This window comes from Corvus kubaryi, unplaced genomic scaffold, assembly GCF_017639235.1.
Source record: "Corvus kubaryi isolate FWS band 111438036 unplaced genomic scaffold, C.kubaryi_AGA036_p1.0 66, whole genome shotgun sequence".
Taxonomy (NCBI): Eukaryota; Metazoa; Chordata; class Aves; order Passeriformes; family Corvidae; genus Corvus; species Corvus kubaryi.
In genome coordinates, this window is record NW_024582054.1 from 1,477,294 (window position 1) to 1,502,842 (window position 25,549).

General features: G+C 37.9%; 1 protein-coding gene across 3 annotated transcripts; it reads right to left on the reverse strand.

The window, feature by feature from the left end:
- Positions 1-25,177, reverse strand: PSEN1 (presenilin 1). 3 transcript variants are annotated; one of them, XM_042048032.1, is made up of 12 exons: positions 24,963-25,161; positions 22,851-22,994; positions 21,088-21,126; positions 17,975-18,231; positions 16,503-16,644; positions 12,817-12,884; positions 10,988-11,208; positions 9,053-9,151; positions 7,653-7,736; positions 6,643-6,816; positions 4,506-4,624; positions 1-4,198 (listed from the first exon to the last, which is right to left on the reverse strand). In XM_042048032.1, the coding sequence occupies exons 2-12, from the start codon at positions 22,932-22,934 to the stop codon at positions 4,043-4,045; spliced, it is 1,443 nt and encodes a 480-aa protein (XP_041903966.1). In that variant the 5' UTR covers positions 22,935-22,994; positions 24,963-25,161; the 3' UTR covers positions 1-4,042. The 3 variants fall into 3 exon arrangements, with proteins under 3 accessions (XP_041903966.1, XP_041903968.1, XP_041903969.1); XM_042048034.1 differs by lacking the exon at positions 21,088-21,126 and having other exon boundaries at positions 24,963-25,155; XM_042048035.1 differs by lacking the exons at positions 1-4,198; positions 4,506-4,624 and adding an exon at positions 4,650-4,991 and having other exon boundaries at positions 24,963-25,177.
- Between the last annotated feature and the right edge of the window lie 372 nt (positions 25,178-25,549).

Consider the following 25,549-nt stretch of genomic DNA (forward strand, 5'->3'; position numbering starts at 1 on the left):
CAGGATCCATGCAACTTTTATTTTAATAATTAGACAAACACAGGAAAATTTGCAATAATCTATCAAAACTGTATCTTATCAAGAACCAGAAAGGTGTTTAAAAAACATTCACATTCAATTCAGGTTATGTACAAACCAGTGTCTGTAAAAAAGAAAACAGCAAATGCTTTGAGTGTAGAAGAATTCCACTCTAGTTCATGTTTCAACATTTCCAATGACCAAGTTACCACTGAGATGCAATCACAGTGCAGACGTGTTCCACCATCTATTAAACTTGTTTCAACACCATTGTCAAAAGTAATTATTTAAATAAAACATTTTGATAAGTTTTGTTGAACAGTACCATCCATCCAAAATTTACTTCTGCGTATTTACTCCTTGACTGTACTAATGGCAGAAGAGTTGTCATCTACCGGTCCAGAGTACATGAATCAATATCTCCATAGGTACAGATATATATCTATATATCCAAGAAGCACCAGTCTCCTATGCCTGAAATAGCCCATGTCTGCTTTGTGCATTGAGATCAGCCATTTTTACTGGAGCACAGCCCTTGATTTTTTTGGCTCAAAGAAGTCATCATCTACCCATCCAGAACTATCCTGAATGTGTTGCAGTATCACATGCTTACACCTTCAGGACACAGCTCACACAGATGACATTTGAATTTGAGTGTGACCATAATAGCCATACACAGATACGACAGTATCCTAAGCCTTTGCTGTAAGACCACCTTCCAGGGATCTCTCTTTCTTTGCCCTGGATTAAATCCCCCAACAGACAGGGGAAAAAAAAAAAAAAAGAAAAAAAAAAAAGAGACAAATGGAAGTGCCTAGATTTTAGGAAAGTATGTAATTTGTTATTATGTTTTCATATTTATATATTGAATTGAAGCTTAGTCAAAGAAGACCTATTGATATAAGTTGAATGGGCAGAGAAAGCTACTGTGATAGCCAGTTTCAAAGTATGAACACTGAAACAGCCACACAACAGTTACCAGTCAATCTGCCTGAGCACAGAAGAGATGAATCTACTTTGGGTTACACAATAGTTCTTTCAGAGCTACAGTCTAATGTGCTGTCATTAACATACTAATTTAGTAATAATGGGAACTCTCTCAAAAACGCAGACTACTTATGAGAAATCTTTCAGTTACAACAATCTAACCAAGGTGAATCACAACCTCAAATTAGATCGGTGTTTCAAGACAAAGGAGAGAAAGTGACACAACCTTCACACTTGTGTAGTAACAACCCAAATGCAAACAAAAACTATTGGCAACTGAACCTTATTTGGACCTACTTTCTGAGATAGTCCTTAGATGCAAGATATCATTTGAAATACAAGCTACTATGACTTGGCCTGAGAGGGCAAATTAGAAAATTTCATCTGGTTTTTGAAGGTGTACTCAAGACCTGGTAATAAGCAGTGTACTTTTAACATATAGTTGCCTATAAAAGCAAATTCCCTTCTGATTTTGAGATTCAAACACAAACTTGAACAGTTTCTGTGAAAAACAGTTTCTCCATCACTGTAACGCTACACCAGCTCAGAAATTAAAACTTCAGAGTAACAGAAGCAGCTCTGGGAAGTGGAAGACTGACAATTTAGTGTTTGAAGGTTCTGAGCTCTTCCTTAGGTTGTACATCTAATGCCCATTCAGGTATGTGAAAAGGCTTTTGTACATTTATACAGATTCTAAAGCAAGTCTTAATGGAGCTAATGCTCCCCTGATACATATTGAAGTCAAAAAAGAAATAAGAGAGATGGCTTCTGCATTTAAGTAACAACCCTTAACTGAGAGCCAGCTCAGATACACAAATGCCAGCGATGCCAACTCTTAGCAAACCTGTTCTATACAATGGAACTATAGCTGGGATGCCCAATAAAACACATGGGGGAATTTTCTTAGATATAATGCTCAGGAAAGGGACAAGTTACAATGGTATATAAACAACTCAAAGTCTTGTTAAAAAAAAATCCAAACACAAAAACCAACCAAAAAATGACGACAAAAATCCCAAAAATCCCTCACCAATTAACCTGTTTTAAGTCAGACTTCATTGCAACAAAATATGGAACAGTAATTTAAGCTAGAAAACACAAACAAGTTTGACTTGAAAAGTCACTGTAAGCAATTTTGATATAGTTAGTTAATTAATGCTATCCACAATGAATCAGCCCACAAATGAGATGAATAAAAGTACTTTAGATGACACAAGACAATGTACGTTATGAAAATGTAAATGCTAACACTACAGTTAACAAGTCATACTCCAAAAGACATACATTACCAAGGACAATCAAAGAAAGCCTTTCTTGGTTTTAAAGCAGATTTATATATCACAGCCTTTTTTCTTTATTTGGGCAATGGTTGGTGAGCATCTCTGATGTTTCAGTCCTTTGAATCCATTAGGCACTGAAACAAAACCCCAGGAAAAAAAAGGTAAAAGGAGCTAGTGTCAGGATTTTGACAGCTGCTCTACTTGGAAAGGACTCCAGTATCAAGATGCAAGTGTAATAGAATGCCCATCCACTCCCCATGGCTCCCAAGAAAAAACATTACTTGTACACCGTAAGAATTTATGGCAAAACCAACTTCATCTCATCCATCTCATTTCCAAGCAATTATTCATAAATGAGTTCTTTCAAATGAAGAAGAAATCAGAGGTTAGCAGTTTTAATGTTCAAATAGATTCTTCTTCTTGTAAGAAGTTCAAAATCTCCAATCTTCTTTTCAGTGATACTGAACTGTCCTTCATTTTGCCAATCACCAGTTCCTCATGAGAGGTAATTAAAGTGAAGAGGGTCACAAATTTTGCTCCTTGGTGACACTAAGCAATCTCTCACCTAACTTAAGTATCCTCACCAATAAAGACACTGCACAAAAAAAAAATCCTTGCCAGCCTGAGGTGTTAGATGGCTGAGTGACCAATACTCAGGTCAACAGAACTCTGAACCATATTTTTCATGAGCAAGAATTTCAGTGATGCATTAGAAGAGCTCCTAATAGCACTTTGATCTCTAGATCTGGCAAGCTAAACTCCATCTGGGATTGCTGCAAACTCCTACTTATCTCGTAAGAATGCCAACAGAAGGAACATCCACCAGTGATGCAGTCCGTGCTGTGTTGTTAGTGACTATTTTCAAACGCAGGATTTGAAACGGTGTTCTAGCAAAACGATTTGCAAGAGCACAAAGAGTAAGTCCCGAAATTGCTTTTTCATGCAGTTTATTAACCTTTTAGAATGTAAGATCCAAATTAGGACCTTATGATCCTCTACTGCCAAATAATTCAGTCCAAGTCTAAGCAGCTACATAAACTGGAGCAGGTGTACAGAAGGTGCACTCCATGCTTGAGAATACGAAGTACTGAAACCGAGAAGAGGCTCTAGTTCCAGTGTGGAAAAAAAAACAAAGAAAAAGCTTTTAAATTTACTAAACCAAACACACTCAGGCACAGAGGCTATGAAGTCATGGAGCACTCTTAGAGTGACAGTACTTTGTCCCTTTGTCCAATTGCTATGAAGTCCTTTCCCGTTACACAGTTGGGACTCCACTGTCAAAAAATCACTGCTGAAGAAGTCCAGATTGGGCTTGCTCTCTTCAAGCGGTTACAGGGACAGGTTCCATGTGATTTGTCAGCTTCCTCTGTTAACATCAAGGAAGTCCTGAGCACCCTTAGTGCTGTGAAAACAATCAGCCTGTGATAAGAGATCACATTGCTGGTGGAAGCATTAGCAATTTTCACACAGGCGGTCCTTACCAGAGATATGCATACCAGATTACCTCTGATATAACAGCACCTGGCTTAGACTGGCCATCAGGAAGAAGCCACTTTTACACAGGAAAATTCATATGGTGCCCAGTGCAGCAGTTGTCTCAGGAAAAAAAGCAAACCAAAAACCACCATCGGAGGAAGTTGAAATGATTCAGGCTTGGAATCTTGAGTATTTAACTTCAGTCTCGCTTGAGAACTGAGGGAAAACCATTTTTCCTCCTCCCAGATTTGCTACAAATATCCATTCCAGCATCATGTCTGCTAGATATAAAATTGATGGAATGCTAGCTGGTCCATAAAGGGTTGCACCAAATTATCTGTAGCAAAGTAAAAAACTAGCCCAAAGGTTATGGAGATTGGAAGAGCTGGTAAGGCCTTCTTAAAGATGGCAAGAAGCAGAAGTGTAAGGCACAGACCCTGAGGGGAAGGAAAAAAAAACAAAACACGAAAAACATAGGGAGAAATTAGGGAACTCTGACAAGCAAAAGATTATATTTTATATATATATATAAAATAAAAAAATATTAATTCTACAGGTTATGTTTTATGTCTTCCTAAACTAAAGACTTAAGTGACAGATGTACAGCCAATGAAAATCACAGCTAAGGTCCTCACCAGCTTTCAGTCTGGCCCCCCAATAAACAAAATCAAAATGCAGCAGCTACAACTTTGTCCCTGATGAACATTAGAAATTATCCCTATTATAATTTTACATTGTACTCACAATTAATATGGCTACAAAACATGCTAAAGTTGTATTCCAGTCCCCACTTGCTGTTGCAGAGGCTTTGCCAACAAGGACACTGTAGAAAATGAAGTCTCCTAAACCGAGCTTTACTCCTCCTGCAAGGTGAACGTATGGCAGCATTAAGTATCAGTCTACTAATATTACACATCAGTAATTATCAAAGAATAATTACATTTACATTAACTATTAACAAAACTTGCTAAAAATAACATTTAATTTTCAAAATTAGTACCACTCCTGAATCAAGCAATAACCTCCTGTGAAACAAGATGGCTTAGAAATACTATACTACTCAATTAATTCACCCTTTAATTAGAATTTGCTTAAACTCCTATTTTCCTGGACATATATATGCAGTATATACAAACTGAGATATCTGTAATTTTATTTGTGGAGGGGCGTCCACTTTTGGGTGTCTTGTCATATTCAACAGAATACGGAAGAGCAATTCCTTTAAACTGGCTGAGGGAGGGGAAAAAATAAACTCCCTGCAGATAATATTTTCTTTGCCAGTTAGAAACCCATACATTGCAAAATATTCCACTGCCTTCCCAATTTTCCTACCAAATTCTTATGAAGGTGGTTCTTAAAAGCACTTGTGTTTAAGTACAGAGCATATCACAGATGCAAAAACTCAACATACTTAGTCCAAAATGTGAGGATTAAGAAAATTCATTATCTCTTATTTTTAAATAGTAATTACCATCTTAGTGACAACTCTGGAAGCACAATACTCAGTTATTTCTGCAAGTACAGTAAGATTTTCTGAATGCCAGTTCACTTTCTGAGCTTTTAGTCCAAGATGTTAATTAAGAAAGGCCAACATCAGGTGACCAGCTGTTTTTATTTGGCCTATTGATTACTTTCCCACCTCACTACAGTCCAGCCCAACGTTCACTTTGGAGTTCCAAGAGGAACTAAGAACATCAAAACATAAGTGGATGCCTGGTTAATCATTGGGCGGGGAGGGGGAAAGGAAAAAGAAAATAAGGGAGAAAATGCATAAAAGAAAAAAGGCAACCCTACTCTCTTTCGACAGGCCTCCAATAAATGCCTAGAACAGTGTGTTCATTAAAAGCTCTTAAGCACTAAAACACCCTTTCACTGCTGAAACAGACCTTGGATGCTCCAAACTTCTAGTAAACTAATGCTGGCTGACAAGTCTGACTGGATCATTACTACTCACTGCAAGAATACAGGAGGGAGAAAATTATTAGCCTGGCTAGACAAGAGTTTTAGTTAAAAAGTTAACTAACTAAAATAGCCACCTTGCTAAAATTTTTGAATCATAATGTTATTTTTTTACGCTTTGGAAATTAAAAACGATTTGCAGCATGCTGAATTTGGACTTACTGAGACAAAGTAAATTTTAAAACTGTTCTTAAAGTAGAAGTCTCTGTATTTTTAAACAGAGGAGCACCTGATAATCAGAGGAAGTAGCTGCAACTGCTAAAATATGGCAGTTTCACATGGGGAGAGCAGTTTATTAGACAGGCACACCCTAATTTATTTAGAGTTTTGCAAATTTAATAGCAGCTTAAACTCCAACTGGAAACCATGAGTCTGTTAAAACAGGTATCTGAATATTGATATCATACACTCTAAAAAGATACTTCACCTTAGCTAGATGCTGGAAAAAACTAAGCAAGCCCATTGCATTCTGCATTCATTCCAGTCTCCAATCAGGTTTTAAACATTGCTTCCTACCAAGTGGATTACAGTAGTTTAATCTTGAGGCAAAAACACCTGGTAGTGACTGCATTTACAGGGCCTAAAATCCAGAAGAGGTGATACACAGCAGAACACTGCATGAAAAAGACAAAGGCTAATGCAACTGACTGTGTAATGGTCTGAAAACAGATTGTGCAACAAAAGTTTTGAGTCTGTGTATCAAACTAAAGAACATTTTGGCCAGTATTACTCCTGCAACAAAACGAAATGCTACCAAAAAGCAACACCATTATTCCTATGATGCATATCAGTATTGATCTTGAGCAAGAGCATCTCTTCAGCTTGCTATTAGCTCACAGAATCCTGTCTCTGTGCACTCAGGATGCCTGACTGACTAGCTTCAGATTAAGTAAGCTTTTCAGACACAACAGTCCATACTCACGTTCTTCAGGGTCTTCACTTGTTTGAGAGTTACTGGGTAGAGCCTGAACAGCAGCACGTGATTCAGGTGTTGATTCAATGGGTCCTATTCTGTTGTCCCTTTGTTGCTGCCATTCCTGACTAAAGCCACCATCATCTGCTTCAGCATCTTCATTCTGGGTCTGGCTTGCCGGAGCTCAAAGGAAGAAAGGCATGTGCCAAAAACGTGCCTTCTAAAACTTAAAAGTCTCTCCACATACAAGATCATAGAAGAGCAAGACAAAAAGAGATATTCCCTAATACTTAGCAACATCTAACACTAGCAGACATCCTCACAATCACAAGACATCCTCACTTAGGATTTTAATATTTACTTAAACAATCAGGAGTCAATGTACACTCTGCAGTCACAGCATCTACACGTTGCACTCAAGTCCTAATATTCAGGAGTACATCCACATGAAAGTGGAAGTTCTGTGGTGACCTAACAAAGATCATAATTTAAGCAATAAACTCTCATCTAATATTTAATGAGCTTCTTTAGTCAACATTGACAGCTTAATTTTTCAGTAAAATAGAAAACTTACTGAAAGTTACATATACATGGACGCTTTCCAGCGTGTTAAATTCAGAAACTGCACTCTGCTTTAGTAACACATCAATAAACAAACGCCATGTTTTAAACACTGTCTGCATAGCCAAAAGGGCTAGGCATATTTCTGTCTGATACAAATATAAATGAGTTGGTATTATACTATATCATCCCAATTTGACAAGCAGTTGAGCTCACTTAATAGTTTTATACTGAGAGTCATTTCAACACCAACATCCCAGATCCCAGAAACATGAATGCATGAATATTAACTGCGCAATGAGAAAACGTTTTTTCAAGTCTTGACAGATTCATCATTCTTAATTAGGCCTCTATGCTTTCACTCTTCTACAGCACCCAGGACTCTTAAAAAACTGGAAGACATGTATCCATAAAGATGTATTCCAATAAAGTGAAAGGTTTGTCGAAGCAAAACTTACCTTGTTTATTGTAGGTGGAGTTTTTGGATTTCCGTTGAGCTTCTGGATCTTCCTCAGCCATGTTCACAAGCCATATCATTGTTGCTATCAAAAAAATCCAAACCACAACAGCATAGCTAATTTTATCTTCAGATGTATGCAATTCTGAGATAGCGTTAGCATCAATCCATTATTTCTCATTTTTCATAGGGTTTTTTGATACAACTATCTTTTCCAACAGGCAATTTTACCCTCATTAAAGCACAGTAATATCTGGAACACAGCCAGTACCAACTACAACACATTTACAGAAACTGGTGAATAAAATTTTATTCCTACCAGATTTCAAAAAAAAAAAAGGCAACAGCTGTTCCCAGACAAATTACTTCTACATATGAGGCTCGCTCTGAAAATCAACAATTTCTTTACTTATTTTCATTAATCAGTTCCTTTATCTGCAAGTAAAAAGGTCTCTTAACACTGTTACAGAGCTATGTCAATTCAGAGGCAGTATCTGCATCAAAGTTAATTGTTTTCTGCCTCCACCATCACAAAAAATTCTCCAATTTGGAGGTAACCAAATGTTGTTACAAGTAAAAGGTGTGTTTTAATTCAAGGTCTCAGTGTTAACCTCTCCTCTCACAAAAGAGAGTAACAGGCAGCTATGCCATGTTTTACTGATGATCGTGCAAGAGTGATAGATAAAGAGCCAGTGACAGTTAAAGAAAGCCCTCCCCTTTCTCCACTGTAAGCTTTCCCTGAAGTGGCCGGTTTGCAGCACACTTCCTGCTTCCAAATACAGGCCTGTCTGGAGCACCAGTAGCATAATGACTTACGATTAGCCTCTTTTACTGTTATCCACATGACTACAACTAGCAACATGGAACTACAGAAACAGGGGAATTACGTACTAATTGATACACAGGTCACAACTGCAAGTTTAATTCAATAGGTTATTTTTCATAACTGCTTATCAAAAATCAAAAAAGAAGCTTATCAAAAAGGACAAGCTCTTGAGAAAACAGTCACACAAACCTTTTTCAGGCAATTTCTCACATTCCTTATACTAAGACACAGGTTATTTAAGGACTGAAAGCTGGAAAATATTTTCTGAAAACAAGTGCTCCCTTTGAACAGGCTTAATTCATAGCCTAAGGACATACTATTTCGTCCAAAACAAGGTCTGTTACCATTCTTCCTGTTTGTCTTTTGGAACACAACATGCTGGTTTTTATCTTGAAATGTCTCAGTCAGATGATGTTCCACATTTCTGAGTCAACAGTGAAACGAAAACTGAGGCCCAAGTGAACAGATCAAGCATTCCAGCTAAAAAGCATCTTATTAAAACCCAGAAAAATGAGAAAATTTCTTCAGATGAGTGGGTGACTGCAAGCTTGAAGAATTTAACAGAACGTACTTACAGGAGTAAATAAGTGCTGGAAAGAGAGTTTCATTTCTCTCTTGAGCTGTTTCAACTAGCATACGAAGAGGACCTTTAGGACACAGGACAGCAACCAAATCTGAAAGGAAGAGTGAACAGATCTTCCATCCCTGCAGACACAGTTAAGTTTTTTCTATAACACTTGGAGAGACTTGTAGCAAGAAAATGCATCCTGAACACAGACTTCAAAGACAGCCTTTGGCCACAATTCAGTATCCTACAGGAATGCTTTTTAAAATTCTCAGTTGTGCAACCTATTTTACATATCACTGTAATATGCATACAAATTTTAAAACATAATATTCCTCACTTAAGATATTATGTAACTACAAATGTATCTGTGCCTATATGTTGACGTGTGAATAATTCAAGAAAGCTACTCTCCAACTAACATCTTGGAAATACCCAAGCTTACTTTCTATTAGGAAAGCTTTCCTGTAACCTAAGTTTAACGCTAAAACACAACAGGTGAGGCTTACTTCATTCCTATGAAGCAGGTATATCTGGGTAGAGAGCTCTAACACTGCTACTACTTCCACACTTGTCCACTCACCAGATGTCTTTAAAGGAATTTGAATCTAACACTGAAAGGAACAGCTGACTTGTCAGGAGCTGTGTGTTGCTCAGAGGAGGCCTTCTGCACCTGAGCCAACTGCCCTGGCACCACTGCTGATTCCACTCAAAGAATTCTTGGTGTGGGGTCACAGGCTTTGAAAACTTATATCCCCTTCACTCAAAGCAACTACATCATGGTCTTGGAAGTTGATCTCAAGAGTAATTTTGTTCTGCTATCAGTGAATAAAAGCTGAACGCTCGGAGCACTCAAGATTTGTTCCAGTTGTATGAAGGGTGGAAATGGGGCATAGGGATGGGAAGATTTTCTTAATGTGCTTTGTGATCCATGAGCATACACACAAGGGACAATTTTCCTCCTCCTGAAGAAAGAGAACACTTAAGGAGTACACTGATGTATCAGAGCTAACCAAATCTTATTAACCTCTGCACTTATATCTGGACAGATTCTCAGTCGTTATCATGATCAGTGACTTTGAGAGTACACATTCAGCACACCTACACGCTTCCAAAAAAATTCAACTTAAGAGCACACCTTCACTTAGCTGTAATGTTTTGATTGTGTCTAAGCAACTGAATTTTAGTCTTTTAGTCTGGAAATTAAATCAGTATTTAGGATACAGTGATCTTCTTACCAAGTGCTCAGTGCCCCCTAAAGCTTTATGGAAAAACTACATCTAGGTTTCTGTCAGCCATCATTCTGGAAAAGAGCAGTATGCAACAACTACAATGAATAAAAAAAAAAAAAAAAAAAAAGCCAAGGAAACAGATCTCACAACTATATACTTCTAAATATAAAATGACTTTGAGCAACACAAACTGCTCGTAATCCTTCCTTCCTTCTTTCTCACTACATTACAGGCATGGATCAGATTTTTGAGCAATTCATAGGTTGGGCGGATCTATATTTGTATGGGACTGTACAGAAACAACAAGCTCCTAAATTCTGAATGTAAAAGAGTTTCCAAAGATTCTTGGGGAAAATGGGAAGCTGAAAGTTCTCCACCTTCACAAAAAAGATCAAAATGGGTCTCTCTCATCTCCTCCTCTCTTGAATTACTTCAGTTCTCCTCCCCGGAGAATCTAGAGAGTCCAGGAAACAAGAAGGGAGATGGGATCATACAGTAACACAAAGCCCTCAGCTGCAGGGAACTGATCTCAGTTTAGGATCATGATCTTATTTATGAAGTCTGTAATCACCTTATTTGCTGCTTTGGATGATACCCCCACACACACACACACACAATTTTTTTTTTAAGGTCTAGTCAGACAAGTGGAAAAGTCAGGGAATAAAAGAAATTCCACCACAGGACCTGTGACTGTGCCTTGCTCCCAGACTTACCATACACTGAAATGACAGCCAGGATAAGCCATGCAGTCCACTCAGGAAGATACTTAATGAACACCAAGGCCATGAGAGCACTTATCATAATGAGATATGCCTGCTGGAGCCGAAGAGGACCCTTCCAATGGATACAAATCATTCCCACAACACCAAAGTTCCAGATCATGAGTGCCACCGTAATGTAGTCCATGGCAACATTATATGTCTTAAAAACCTCGCTAAAAAAAAAGGAAAATAATATAGACTGCATTTGCTTGAAACAATGGAAACAAATAACAGATGAAAACATCAGAATATCTTTAAAAAAATTTCATATTCAATGTACTGGCATAAATGTAAAATTCTTTCTCCAATTAGTACTTAACGATTCTTCACAATGGGATTAATTTTGCCAGTGTTTGCTTCACACCAACTCTTTTCCTCTTCTGAAAATTTTCCTTAATGTTCTATTTCCTTCTTAATCAAAGCAAGGGAAAGGACATTACTGCCATAATCATTTTGATTATACTCAGAACTTTTAAAAATCAGGATAATCAGAACTTGTGAGGTTATAATGAATCTTTAAAGGCACACAAAGATCTCTCTCTACTTACATGCTGCCTGTGGAATGATTTGCTAACTTCAAAGAGAACACATTTATTCCATTATTCCACACACACACTGAAGTAAAAAGCTTTATTTTTGGATGAACCATGTCTCTGTCACACCAAATACTATGAACTAATTAAGACCCTCAATAAGTAAAACCAAAATAGACAAATGTCATCACCAAGTCACAGGTGATTTCCTGCTGACTCAGGGAAGAAATGGTTGTGATGGCTTTTTGCAGAATCTGCTGCTACCAACTCATCAAGCCACTAAGAACCCTATCATTGGCATAATACTTTCCTCCAGGAAATTTGTCTTCTGCAGCTGTCAGTTGACCTTTGAGATGTACAGTGTTAACAGGATGTCCCTTACTGTCATCGTGTATAATTGGCCTACAAACTCCCTCACTCTCTGAGCCTCTGGCAAAAGGAAGCCAGCACTGCTGTGAGGCAGGAAGGACAGATAAAGGAATTGCCTTGTACTTCAAAAGCCATTGTTAGGGTTAGAGCAACTACTGACCACAAAAAGCATCACAGATCACTTTTAGCGAAAATCTGTGATTGAAGGGAAGACCACGTTCTCCTTCCAGACAACAAATTAAACAAGCTTCTTCAAAGAGAAGTGTTTGTCATCAACTGGCATAGAAACATACAGAGTATAATAATTTAATGGCATAACTCTAGTTACAAACCCTAAGGAGGCTGCTCATTTTAGACAACACTGAGTATTTTGGCTGAATTTTCTTGATGTCTGGACAAGGGCATGCTTCCAAATTTGAGAAGAAAAGCACTGATTATATTTTGGTGAGATAGTAGATTCTTTTCAGCTGACTCTTTTCCACAACTCCCATGCAAAGAGCCTTTGCATATACAGCTAACAATCAAAGCCATGATGTAAATAACTGCCCTTGAGTCATATGTCAATGAAAAATTAAGTTAACAGAAGACATGCCAGCAGAACAAGCTCCTCTGTGCAAGATATGCTTATTCTGATAAGCAAGATGTGCTTATTCTGGTGATGCATGTGATGGACAGCTTCTGTACCTAATCAGATGCACTATAAACCCATAAATCACACTCTCTCTTACGTGTACTCTATCAGCCTACATAAAACTAAAAATTTTATTGCAATAGCTTAATCACTATCATTCCTCTTAAGATTCAAGGCCTTGTTCTAAACTAAATACATACATAAAGTGATACATGTAAAATAGCATATTAATACTTTAGTTTACTTACCCCAGATAGATGAATGAGAAAAAGAAAAGCAGCAAAAGAGAAGAAATGATAAGCCAACCATGGATCACCTGGAGAAGAAGATAACAACGCAGATGTTTTTAGACTTATTTTAAATTTAGTGTCTATTAAAAATGCTTCTAAGGTTATTTTTCCTTTTGTTTAAAGCAAGAAAATTATTTTAAAAAATCTCTCTCTTTGGTTGTTGCTACATTCATGTTTACTCCATGCACACTGGTGTATTTCACTTTACACTTAAGAATTTTAAGTGCTTTGTGGACTTTCAGTAGATGTTCTTTAGCTCTACTGAAAACAACTGCTTGAATATTTTTAGACCATTTTGATACCAGTGGCATTATAACATAGCAGAATCATGAACACAGATGGAAAACATGATTCACTTTTGTGCTGCTCTGATTTCAAATAATTTTCAGAATGCAGTTACAGAATTAAATGCTGGAACCCAGAAAAACCTTCAGTGCTTATCTGTTGAAATGCCATCAATGAATGACTATATAAGGATTTCTATATTCTCTATCAGCCATCTATAGACATAATCCCTAATTTTGATATGAGGGCAGACATACATGCCCAACAATTTAATAAAAAACCCTGTTGAGTGTTGTATTCAGCAGGGACACTTAAAGATTTACACCTGGAAATGACAAGCACTTAGACTTTATGCTGACAGAAGTGCACTCTTGTAGTACTTATCATGCAAAATGAAAAAACCCAAACTGAAGACCCCTTTAACTCCAGTAATCTCTTAACATCTCTTAACTGAGAATGAACATGTATTTGTCCAAGTCCCAGCAGAGAATCTCTTATACAAAACCTGACCCAGTATTGCAAGTACACAACCTGTCAGAAGCAATCATCAAGGAATCAAAGCTACATAAGGAATCCTGCTTTGTACAGACACACTCAGTGGAAAATTAACTGGCTAAATTAGCTATATACGTATACCAGATCAAAGTATTCAGAAACTGTTAAAAAACTGTTATCTCTTTGTCCTCTTCTTAAAGATATGTAGTAAAATGCATCTTATGCTATAGTTCCTAGAATATTTAGCAAAAGTTAACTTAAAATTAAAGTCCATATGCAGACAGAGTAAAGGAATCACACTTACATGATGCAACCAGGACTTTCTGGCAAATTAAGAATCCAGCCATTACAATTAGTAATTTAGCACATTGAGTCTAATGCTAAATTTTTCATGGGCATTTTTAAAATTCTCAGCCATTTTTGAAACATTCATTCTCCTCCTTCACACTCTCTCAAAAGAGGTTCAAATTTAACTTTCAACCTAATAAAACCAGTAATTTAACTTCCTAATCTAAGAGATTGGCTTTTGCTAGTATGTTCTCAAAAAGACTTAAGAAATCCCCACATGTAATAAGCACGGTGCCTATAAAGATGCTGCAGGAAAACTGCCAAAGTATCTGTCTTGGTACATCAAACTGCCACCACTCACAGAAAGTGGGAGAACAAACTGTTCCAAAGGTGAATATTGGTAGGTATCGACTGAAACAGAACCAAATTTTCCAACAACTTGTAAAGCTACTAAGTAGGGACCTAACAAGAGTAACTTTATTCCTCTGTAAAATTACTTGAAACTATTTTAAGAAAACAGCAAAGAAAGCTATCTCATGACTTCTACCTGTAGTTCTTCTATTTGTAATATAAGCTCTTAAACTCTTATCACTTAAAAAAATAAAGTGTATAGTAATGTTTCATCCTAAAAATTAGTAAATGCTAACAGTGTCAAACACCAAGGCCATAGACCAGCAAACTTCTACATACACCTTGCATAACTACTGTCAGCAGAACTAGAGGAGGCACTTTCAAGAGTTCACCTAAGATGGCATTTTACACACAGATGTTTACTTTATTCTCAGTATGTACCTCATTTACTATAGCATTTTCCAGATCACCAGTCTCTTCTCTTACAAGTGACTTTTCCAACGTACTTCTTGTAAGTTTTGCTTAGCAGGTTACCACAACAGGTTTTTTGCCTTCTCATTAAAGAATTTTCATTCTTCATTTAACAACAGCTTCAACACTAACTGATTGCTGGTACAAGTTTCGCTTTACAACTTGAATAAAAATTAAGGATGGATTGCAGGATGCAGAGAATTAAAATGAGCTACAGCAGTCAGATTTTGGTTAGGCAGACTGAAACAATGAAGAATGCAGAGAATGATAAATTAAAAAGAAAAAGCTAATCAAATACAATCCGCTTCAAAGATGCTGTTTCTGGTTAAATTGAGGAGCTAGAATCAGGATCATGCTTAACATATTGTGCAGGACAACCACAGGAAACTAACAACAATGAAGCTGAAGTAGTATTTCCTTTCTTCAAAAGAGTTTTCAGATAAAAATCTTGTGAAGATAAGCAAATTATCGCTACTGGATGAAGACCTAATGTTCTTTCATGATAAATTTCATTCCCCGTAATCTAGACTACAATCTACATATAGAACTGCATGTAAAATAGAACTCAATGGACAGGTAGCTACAGTTCACAGCATTCTGATACATCAGCATAGAACTACTCTGTTAGGAGATCTAAAAATAAGTTAATTATTTAGTGTAATTAGCATAAAATATAACCACAGGACATTTCTGGTATCTAATAATTCTAATTTTTAGTAGAAAAAGTATTTTTGTAAGGAAAATGTGCTGTGCTTTAAAAGATCAAGAAGGAAACCAGAAATGTAAAATGCGTAGTAAAAACTAGGTGATGCCTTGAGCATCTGAGGAGAACCAACTGGCTACTAAGGAATCCAGCTACAGTAGCACTGTAGTTGTTTGGCTTCATTAGAATGAAAAGAACTGCCAGTTTAATAACACTTTGTCAGTTCAGATGTAACACCACACTATGATAAAAGTGAAGGTCCATTCTTTAAAAATCAGTATTCCACCATGTATGTCGAGTCAGGCAAAAATAATTTCTCCAGTCACTCCACAGATAATTTATAAAGGGATTTCACCCACAGACATGAAGACCAAAACCATTGTTCCCTCTTGAAAACAAAATGAAATGAAGCAAACCTCCGAATCCCACTACTTGGTTTACAACTGTGAAACAGATTAAAGGTTCTGGCTGCATACTGAGAAATTTTATTAGGCTAAGCCTTGTCAAATGATTATTAAGACCAAAACAAACAAGGAATTTTCATGGACAACTCCTCCCATGCAGGTGACATTGCAATTAATTATGCTAAGCCTGGACTTGCTTAGATGACATCATTACATGACTGAAGCCTTCCACAAAGAGCCTTAGAGTCTCTGTGTTTGCCGTAAGAATACTGCCTGGTCTGTACAGCCATACATGCATCACACTGATAGGAGACGTCTGTACTGGGGACAGGGTGGGAGAGGGGAGCCCTCAAAGTACGACCAAGTCTGTCCTTTGTATTTCTTGACCACAGAAAGATTTCAGTGCATGAACGTTTCAAAAGAATAGAAAGCAATGTCACCCTATTTCTAACTGACAGAACAGATAGCAGCGATAGCATTGGGCCTTTTGCCCTGCTTTGTGTCAAATGAACAGAAGCCACAAAATTGAAACAGTGAATTAAATCACCAATTCTGCTACTTTTGCTCACTCATCCTTGATAAGCCTTCATTTTGTTCCATTCTCTAAATAATCTGTACTAACAAATAAAGCTAGCAAAGCTACTCACCTTGTAGCACCTGTACTTGTAAAGCACAACCAGGAGGATGGTCATGACAATGATAACGCTGATCATGATGGCCGCATTAAGAATAGAATTCAGGGCTCTCTGTCCTACTGTCTCTGTCTCTTCTGTGAAAGGAGTGTAGATGCTACAAAAACAAAAAGTCAACTGAAATGACACTGAATGCACAGATGTTTCTGGTATGTGAGGCCAACATCAAACAAAATTGCAGTAATCTTTTATTTCAGAGCTGTAGAAGCAACATCTATTTTCTACTAAGGCAAAACTTGAAAGGTGGCATAGTATCATACTAGGCAAATCTGAATTCCTTAGAAGACCTGCATTTCCTACATTCTTAGATTACTACTATTAGCTGCTTTGTAAAGCAGATAAAGCCTGCAACTGCCCGCTGTTCAATACGGCTACTCCCATGCCATGTTTCACTGCCACTCTCCCATGCCACCACTCGTGCTTGCCAGTGCAGCTGGAGTTTCACTTACGGATTCACCATGAAAGGCTCCCTGGTGATTTCAACAAAACAACATACAGGCTCAACTCACTCTTTCCTAAAGAAATACAACCTCCTGGGCCAACTACTTCACTGTGGGGTGGGAAGGCGAGGCAGGGAGAAAACACTATAAATAAAATCTCAAAAAAATAAAATTCTTTGATCAACAACTTCTAAAGTAAAGAACTTCATGTTTTATTGAAACAATTTATGACATGCTTGTATTATACAAACATTTCAAAGCCAAACACACTTTGAATCATTTTGTCTAAATGTTTTCACAGTGGAACATTTAGACTGACTTTTAAGGTCCATTCCAACTCCTTAACATTCTGTGATTCTATGGCTTGCTGCAGTTTCTGACAGGCTCAGTGTTCTTCCTTTGCTCTCTTTCTCTCAAATCAGCTTTCACTTGAATTGGTTTTTTTTTTTTTTTCAAAATTAATATTTTACCAAAATCTAAAAAAAAATCTACAGAGACATCTGCCAGGGAAGTTTCTATAACTTCACCAAAAGTGAACCTCTTGAAGTTATATTCCCCTTGCATTTGAATTTCTTTATCAAATAGCATGGGCAAACCAGAACATGGCATATATGTTATTTCATTTACACTAGTAGTTTTGCTACTTTTCCAAAATGCTTGTATTCTTGCATAGTACACATGAAATGGCTTTGGCTCACAACTGAGTCTATTTTATAAATACTACAGAGTATGATGAAGTATTAAAATGAGGACTAGGATTTGAATTAAGCAGTAACAACCAAGATATTATCCCACAAATGTCAACAGTACCCCAAAGAGAAGAGTCTGGTTTCTGGAAGGAAGAGAACAGAACTATCTTTGGACTGGAGAAGGAGAAAATGGAGGCAAGAGGAAGTTCACTGCTTGAATCAGACGCCAGCAGAAATGGCAGTTTAAAGAAATTTATCTAAGTCCACTAGAAAGATAGGGAAAAATATTGATACATACAGCTGTCCATCCTTGCGTGTATAAAAGCTGACAGACTTGATAGTTGCAACAACGACCACCATGCAAAGTGTGACAGGCACAAACAGCATAATCACATGTTTTGCCCCATATTTCAGTGTTAGCTCTTCATCTTCTTCTTCATCTTGCTCCACCACTCGCTGAATGTTGTTTTGTGGCTGCCCATTAGTCTCAGACTCGGCATTGTCATTTCTTCTGCGCTCACTATTATCATGGCGACGTCTTTCACTGTTGTCATTCTGCAATACATAAAAACCAGCTTCCTCAGCAACTCTCCACAATCATGTGCTGATACATTAAGCTTAAGACGACCCTGAGGAGGAAACATGTAAGATAGTATTTACTACCAAGAACACTTGCTACAGCAGGGATTTGAACAGTACTAATTAATTGCATCACAGTTATTAAAAGAATGGGAGCACAAGGTCATGCTAGAAACATTTACATTAAAAACACCAACAGTCAAAAGTAGGCTAGTTGCATCTAAGAGCCTGTGTCACCTTTCCTTTAAACAGAATTTCAAAAGGTGAATAAAGGCATCTTTTTCCCTTGGTTCAAACCACAGTTGGTAAAAAGATGCATGACAGTAGAACGCCTGTAACTTGACAAGAATTAACTGTATTGACCCTTAAGAATAATGCCAAACAGACATTTATGATCCCCTCTCCATGAAAATGGCAAGAAAATGTCTACTTCCTTTACTATGTTACTGCCACTACAGCACACTAAGTAGAATATATATTAAAATGGCCTTTCATGAGGTATTGTGTTCTCACATTTTTAGTAAGAATGACACAGAAATGGTGATGAAACTCAGGTAATTCTCAGTCTTTAGAGTGCTATTTGATCCCAAAGTTTTAGCGTGGTAAGTCAAGCACGCAGATTCTTTCGTCTTTCCCAAGGAACCTACAGCCACATCCTTTCACTGACATTGAAGGAATTCCACCACTCTTACCAATAAATATGGAAGAGCTTCCTGTCCTTCCTAATACTGAAACATGAAGGGCATAATACATGAAACATCAAGGGTATAATTCAAACACCAAGACAGTGGTAAACTTCCAATGGAAGCAAAAGCACAAACTGGGATCACCTATAAGTAAATGATCAGGCCTGCACTCCAAGCTCCTTGTGTCACAAATCTTTTGTACCCTCTTCAAGAAGCCCCAAGAGCAGGGAGTATTCACCTTTCATACGTTGTGCGCATATACCGAGGACACAATATGTGAGTGTTCTACGCTTTACCTGTTCTGGACTACAAAGAAACAAAACCATTATCAGGCACTCTAAACAAGCACTAAAATGTGACAGTTCATACAGAACACTAGTTTTTTTAGTGTGTTACCACGTCCAAAATCAGTGCCGTACTGTTCAAATTCTAGAGGTTTAATATAGGAGATAAAGAAATAATTTTGTAAGGAATCAAAAATCTTTATCTCATTTCTTCTGCACTGCTTCATGCTAAGTGAAGTAAGTTGACTAAGTGCACTAAAGCAGCATTAGATTAAAATGTACAACAAACTGAAGGAAGATACCTTTTGCAATACCTTTAAAATATCACTCAGTTTCCATAAAATTGATCTGGACATAAGACAGGGCACTGAAAATAACATAATTTGTTTTTCCTTAAGCATTTTTACTCAGGTAGTTTGTTTCCTTAAATGTGCAATGTTGAAGTCCAATTACCTGATCTCACTAGCATTTCCAAACATAACTGCTGACTTGTACCTCATTATTCACTGCAGTTTTTCAACAAATCAGTAGCAATTTTAGAGATTCTTTCTACAGAATTTTCCCAGCCCCACCCTCAGAAAAGCGAAGACGTTAAGTACACACTCAGAAACTCAGTGGGGTTTTTAAAAGCACTTAAGTGATTAAGGAGCACAAGTCCCTGGACTTTAAACTGTAAATACTGACACTGCTAAAACCCTGGTTGAAGCTTTACAACTTCCCCAACTCATGAAAAATTTGCTTTTACAAAGCAGTACAAAGTAACAATATGCACCAAATGCTCTGCCTATTTCTTCCCTTTTTTTGTGATATCCTCAGGAACAAGCTCAGCAGAGTTTCAAGATCTGTCTTCTAAGAAAATCTGTTTCATTTTTCATTAAGGAAATGGAACGTAAGAGGAGAAAGAAAACCCAAACTAAAATAGTCTAAATTAAACAATTAAAACTAGGACACAACCAGATTTTTAGAGTTACAAGTTTTAACCTTAGTTTGAATTTAGTATCATTTACTTGAAATATGCCCTGAAAAAGATGGTGGGTTCAAAATTATTTCTTACTTAATGAAAGATTTATTATAAATCACTTGGCATCTTGTATAAAGTCCTCGCATACAATTATTGAAAGTCAGATAGAAATGGGAGTATGGGAGAATGCAAATAAAGAGATCATGTTTAATTAACCTGAAATGCTGGCTACAACTAAACCCATTTCTGTACAGATTACAGCAGAAATGTAACATTTTTCACTTGGATAGTAAAATACTTCATTTCTCTCAGTCTACAAGAGGACACCAATACACTTAACCATCTAAATAAACTACCTAAGATAATCATAAGTAACACTACAGCGGAGATGAACAGAGCCTTGGAACGCTGCACAAGCGGAGCAGACTGAGTATTAAAGTTTCTGCACACTTGCTGAATGCGTTGCTTTTTCTCTGCTGTAATAACAGTCTTGCACGAGGGAGCACTTACCCCATCTCTGGAACAGAAATATACGAAATAAATTAAAAATCTACAGCTTCACAGAGAAGACACAAAAACAGCTAAAGGAAAAGCCTGATCAACTAAGAACACCACTACAAAAACCTGTATTATCAAACAAAAAGAGAAAAACTGCAAAAATTAGACCTACATGTGTTATTTTATTCCCTTCACTAGTAAGGGACAAAGACACCAAAAAAGACCTTTACATACTAAAACACAGTGCATGAAAATCAGATCAGCATCAAGAGTTACATGAGTTATTCTCTAATTTGCAGTTAAAGCTAGAAAATAAGTTGTCCTTTCAGGCTACTAAAGTGTAGCTAAACGTGACATGCGCGTGCCCCACTGCTTAAAAGAACAAAGTGCACTTATATCCTACCTGATCAGTATTAAACAGAGCAGAGGCCATGGACTCTTGCTGAAGTGGAAGCAAAGGAACAGACTCTTCACTTTCCTCAGACATAGTTAAAAGTGAAAACTCTGAAGCTAAAAAGTCAGTAACACCTGTTGTAACACCGTAAGCAAATGTAAGTTATGAACTACGCGCTTTCAGGTGAATAAACAATATCAGAAGCAAATGATAGTGTTTTTTCCCCCTATCGGGAAAATAGTTAATAGCAAACCCAGACCAATGCTGCCCCTGAACCAAGAGATAAAGACCTAGCATATTTGATAAGAAGTTTTTAGTTATTAAATCCAGATTTATCCATCAGGAGCAGACCACCATTACTGACAGTGGGCATGGACTTAATCAGTTCTCACATACACCACTGATGTTAAAAGGTCATTATGCAGTGGCAGATACTGAAGACTGGGCTGAACTCTTTGTGTGTGACTACAAGAAGAGATGGCAAATTATAGCACTTAGTGATTTCACATGCTGACTGTTAGCCTCAGAAGCTAGTATACTTAAGCAGGAAAGGGCTTTAGTAGGTATGTACAAAAACAAAGTAGATATGTAAAGGGGAGAAACATCATTACAACTTAGTATCAAAACTACAGTTACTTAATCATGGAAAGGAAAAGCGTAAGTGGCAATTATTCATCAGTACAGTCTGTTAGTGAGAAGAAAATAGAACCCCTTGCTGGTAAGGAGCATCACCAAGTTATATGTAAGGATGGTGAGCCCACAGTTTATCGCTGAGCTCTGCCTTTTTAATCTGGCAGAAGTGTTCAATAAAAATTAATCTCTCACCTGTCCAAGAGGAAAATAAACCTTTTTCATTCCCTCTGAAGTAAAAGGAGAAAGGATGCAGTAGGAAAGTTCCCACTTTTCTGTTTTAATTTTTCAAATGTTCTATATTTTTACTGATATAGCATGATGCTTATCTGAGGACTTTTCAAAATTCTATTTAAACTGCTCAATTGTATAGAAGAGTTGAAGCAGGAATCACAACATTCTCTTGAATTACTGCCACAGACATGGCTACAAGTGGCCCAGCCTCACAAGAGCATTTCTGTCACAAGGAAACCTGATATTCAAGAGCTGTAGCAGGAACAAAGAACAGTGTGCCAAGTCTAAGAGCCTGAGCACCACACCCAAGTAGATCATCTAAACCTGATTTTACCAAAATACATATAGTACAATGGTATAATTTTAGCAACAAGTATGCACTTAGGTCTTTCAAAGCACTCACATAAAATTTCATGTTTTGAGTTCCTCCTCCCCCAAAACCTCAAGAACCATGCGAGCACCTTGAGAATTATTCACAAGACCAGACAGAGCTGTTCTTCCTGCAGAGGAACAGTCCTCCAGCAACAGCAATAACAAAACCCAGGTTTCAAGCTCTACCTAGACTAAAATTAATTCTGTGACTGAGAAACCTGTGAACCAAGCAAACCACAGCCAGGCTAGATCAAGAGAGCTCACTAAATCCTGTAAATGTCAGTGTTTGATACCAGTGTTCTACCCCATTTTTTTTTTTTTTTTTCCTCCTTGATGGCTTGGTCACTCCAACACCTCTTTAAACTGGGGAAGTCTTATCTGTACATAAAAATTAGTTTCGAACATCAGATAGTTTTGCAGCATATTTCTTTTGGCACTGCTTATCACCACAACAGTTCAGAAAGATAAAATTAATCCCAACAAACTATTCATCCCCATTTAACTGCTACCAGGTAGCAAAATTGTTTGTTACATACGGTGTTGCTGAGGTGGGTATCAGGGAAGTTTTCTGTCAGCTGCCCATGCTGAAACTGGGGTAAATGCGCAGACAGCTCTGTCATTGGGACAGTCCTCTGGGAATCACTTATTTCCACTCCAAATGGACTTTTCCTCTTGGGATGCTGAAAGGAAAGAGATGTGTAAAAAGCCTTTGTTCTTAACATGACCAGGTTCTCCCTCCCCTCCCTACTCCAGTCTCTGGAGTTCACATAGACCAAAGACAACCATTTTGTATCTAACCATGATACCAGACTGTATCACATCTACTAAGAGGTAATAATAGGGATTTTCCAGCACAAAAATAAGAGCCTCTTAAGTGTTATCAAATTAGTTCATCAGCTACAGAAGTCAGACAGCAACAAAACTAATAATTCAAGCAGTTCTCCATTTCTTTTTGTGCAATAAATGAGAAGCATTCCACACTTGCTCAGAGCAAAACTTCCATGATTTTATCTCATCAGAGCACAATGGTTCCAGGTTGTTCAGTTTTGGATTGCTGATAAATTTAACAGTCATTTTCAAGGATGACTGAGTTACACTTGATTATTTAAAATCCAGACATATCCTTAACACTGTGACGCTGCAAGAGTATCACAGAGTACCTAAGTGCTACACAAGACAGTATTTCAGCTGAGCCTCAAGAACTAACATGCATTCAGTTCCCCGTGTGTACCAGCTACATCTACATAAACATGCCACGTGTAACAGCTTTGTATGTTCTTCCATAAGAAATTCAGATAACAAAATTGTCCTACACTAACTGCGTGAACATGCTCCATAACAAGAGGGGATAAAGCAAGATAGGGGTAAGAGGAAGTTTGACTGACCTAACTAAATATCAGGAAAGAACCCCATAATTTTAAAAGACAATGAGCAGGCCTAGATAAATAATAGGCTTGGTTACACAAAACATATATAATGAATACACCTCAAGGGTGGAGTGCCAGTCCATCCCAAATGGCTCTTACTCCTACCTTGTGCCAACTCCAGCACTCATCAGTCCCCCTTACAGTAAATTTTACTCACTAAAATGGAAGAAAACAAATCCAGGAAAACAATAATATTTTTCTGCTGTTTTAGTATACTCAGCGAATGTACTGAGGGATCAGTACGGAGGACATCACCAAACAAAGCCTCTCACTTTTGGCAGCAGCAAGACACAACTGTTGCAAGAGAGTATCTTACTTAGAGAGATAAGCCTATTTTCATAAATAGAACAGAAGCTGTTTCTCTATTTACAAATAAATATGTATCGAACAAGACTAGGGCACAGTGCTTACTAACTTCAGCAGCTAACTTAGTGAAGCTCACACAGAAGAGCCAATAGGAAGCAACACCAATTTAACAAGTCTAGTGGGAGCATACAAACTGTTTGGAAAAAGAAAGTGAATGTAATATTCACTACAATAGCTCCCTTCCACTTTTGCTACTAAAAATAAGGCACATCTAATTTAAAATATAATTTAAATGTAAGATTAGATGAAAATAAATATGAATTACATTGCTCTTTCTTTTAAAATTTTACTCTAATTCTTTGGTTGGGCTACAGAATAAAACCAATGATGTTTCAAGGCTGCTATTGGTAGAAATTCTCAGTGGCAGGGCAACCACAATGGAAAAAGATGAGAATTTTCATCCAGATGTGGACTATCAGAACGAGACTTTTCACATAGCAGCATGTCAAAATTCTAATTAAACTACTGGAGAGAAAACCAAAATGAAACACCAATCACAAAATCCTACTTTACAGACTGGTAAAGAAAACCACCAGAAACTCACCAAACAAAAAGCCTTCAGCTACTGAGGAGCAGAGAGAACCAGAAGACAGGAAAGAGTAACTGAGGGAAGAGTTACTCCAGAGTTTGAATGACAGACCTCAAAATTTATGATTTGTTAAAACAGTTTCTTTTGAAAACTCAAGAGCTCAGAAAATGGATTCAGGACATCTTCCCAAACAACTTTATTTAATATTTCTAAATAAATGAAATTTGTATTTGAATCATAACTATGAATGAATGAAATCTATAAATGAACTGCGCATAAATGGACATAAACTAAAACTTTGCTTGTTTTACCTGAAAAGGACTCACCAAGACATTTTTTTCTAATGAAGCTGTTAATGTTAAAATAGCCTGTCTAAAAAAGTTCCTCCTTGCTTCCTTTGGCTTTCCTAGGTCAGAACAACGGGAGTTACAACTGTCGCTGCCATGCGCTTACATTTAGCCTAATAAACAGAGGCGACACGCAAGTAAGCTCCTTGCAGGAGAGAAAGCAAAGCAAGTATCGATCAGATAAACGCGGCGCGGTTAACCCCTGCTTTCTCCCTCAAGTGAACAGCAAGAAGCAGCTGCCACCGCTTTGGGGGCACCCCCGCCGCCCCGCGGAGCCCGCCCTCAGCCCTACCCCGGCCCGGAGCAGCCTCGTCGCAGCCGAGGCACGGGGGTCCCAGCCCCTGCGAGGCCTCCGCAGTGCTGGGGTTGCGGGTGAGGCCCCGGCCCGACCCCACTCGGTGTCACCAGCTGCCCAGGCCCAGCGCAGCCACACCGAAGCCAGCCCCGGTCTGAGCAGTGGGCGAGCGGCAGGGACCCTCCCGGCCCGTGGGCGTGTGCCGCAGGGCTCGCCCAAACACCGGGCCCGGCCCGCCCCCAGTGGCGCAGCGCGCCCAGCCCCCCCCCCC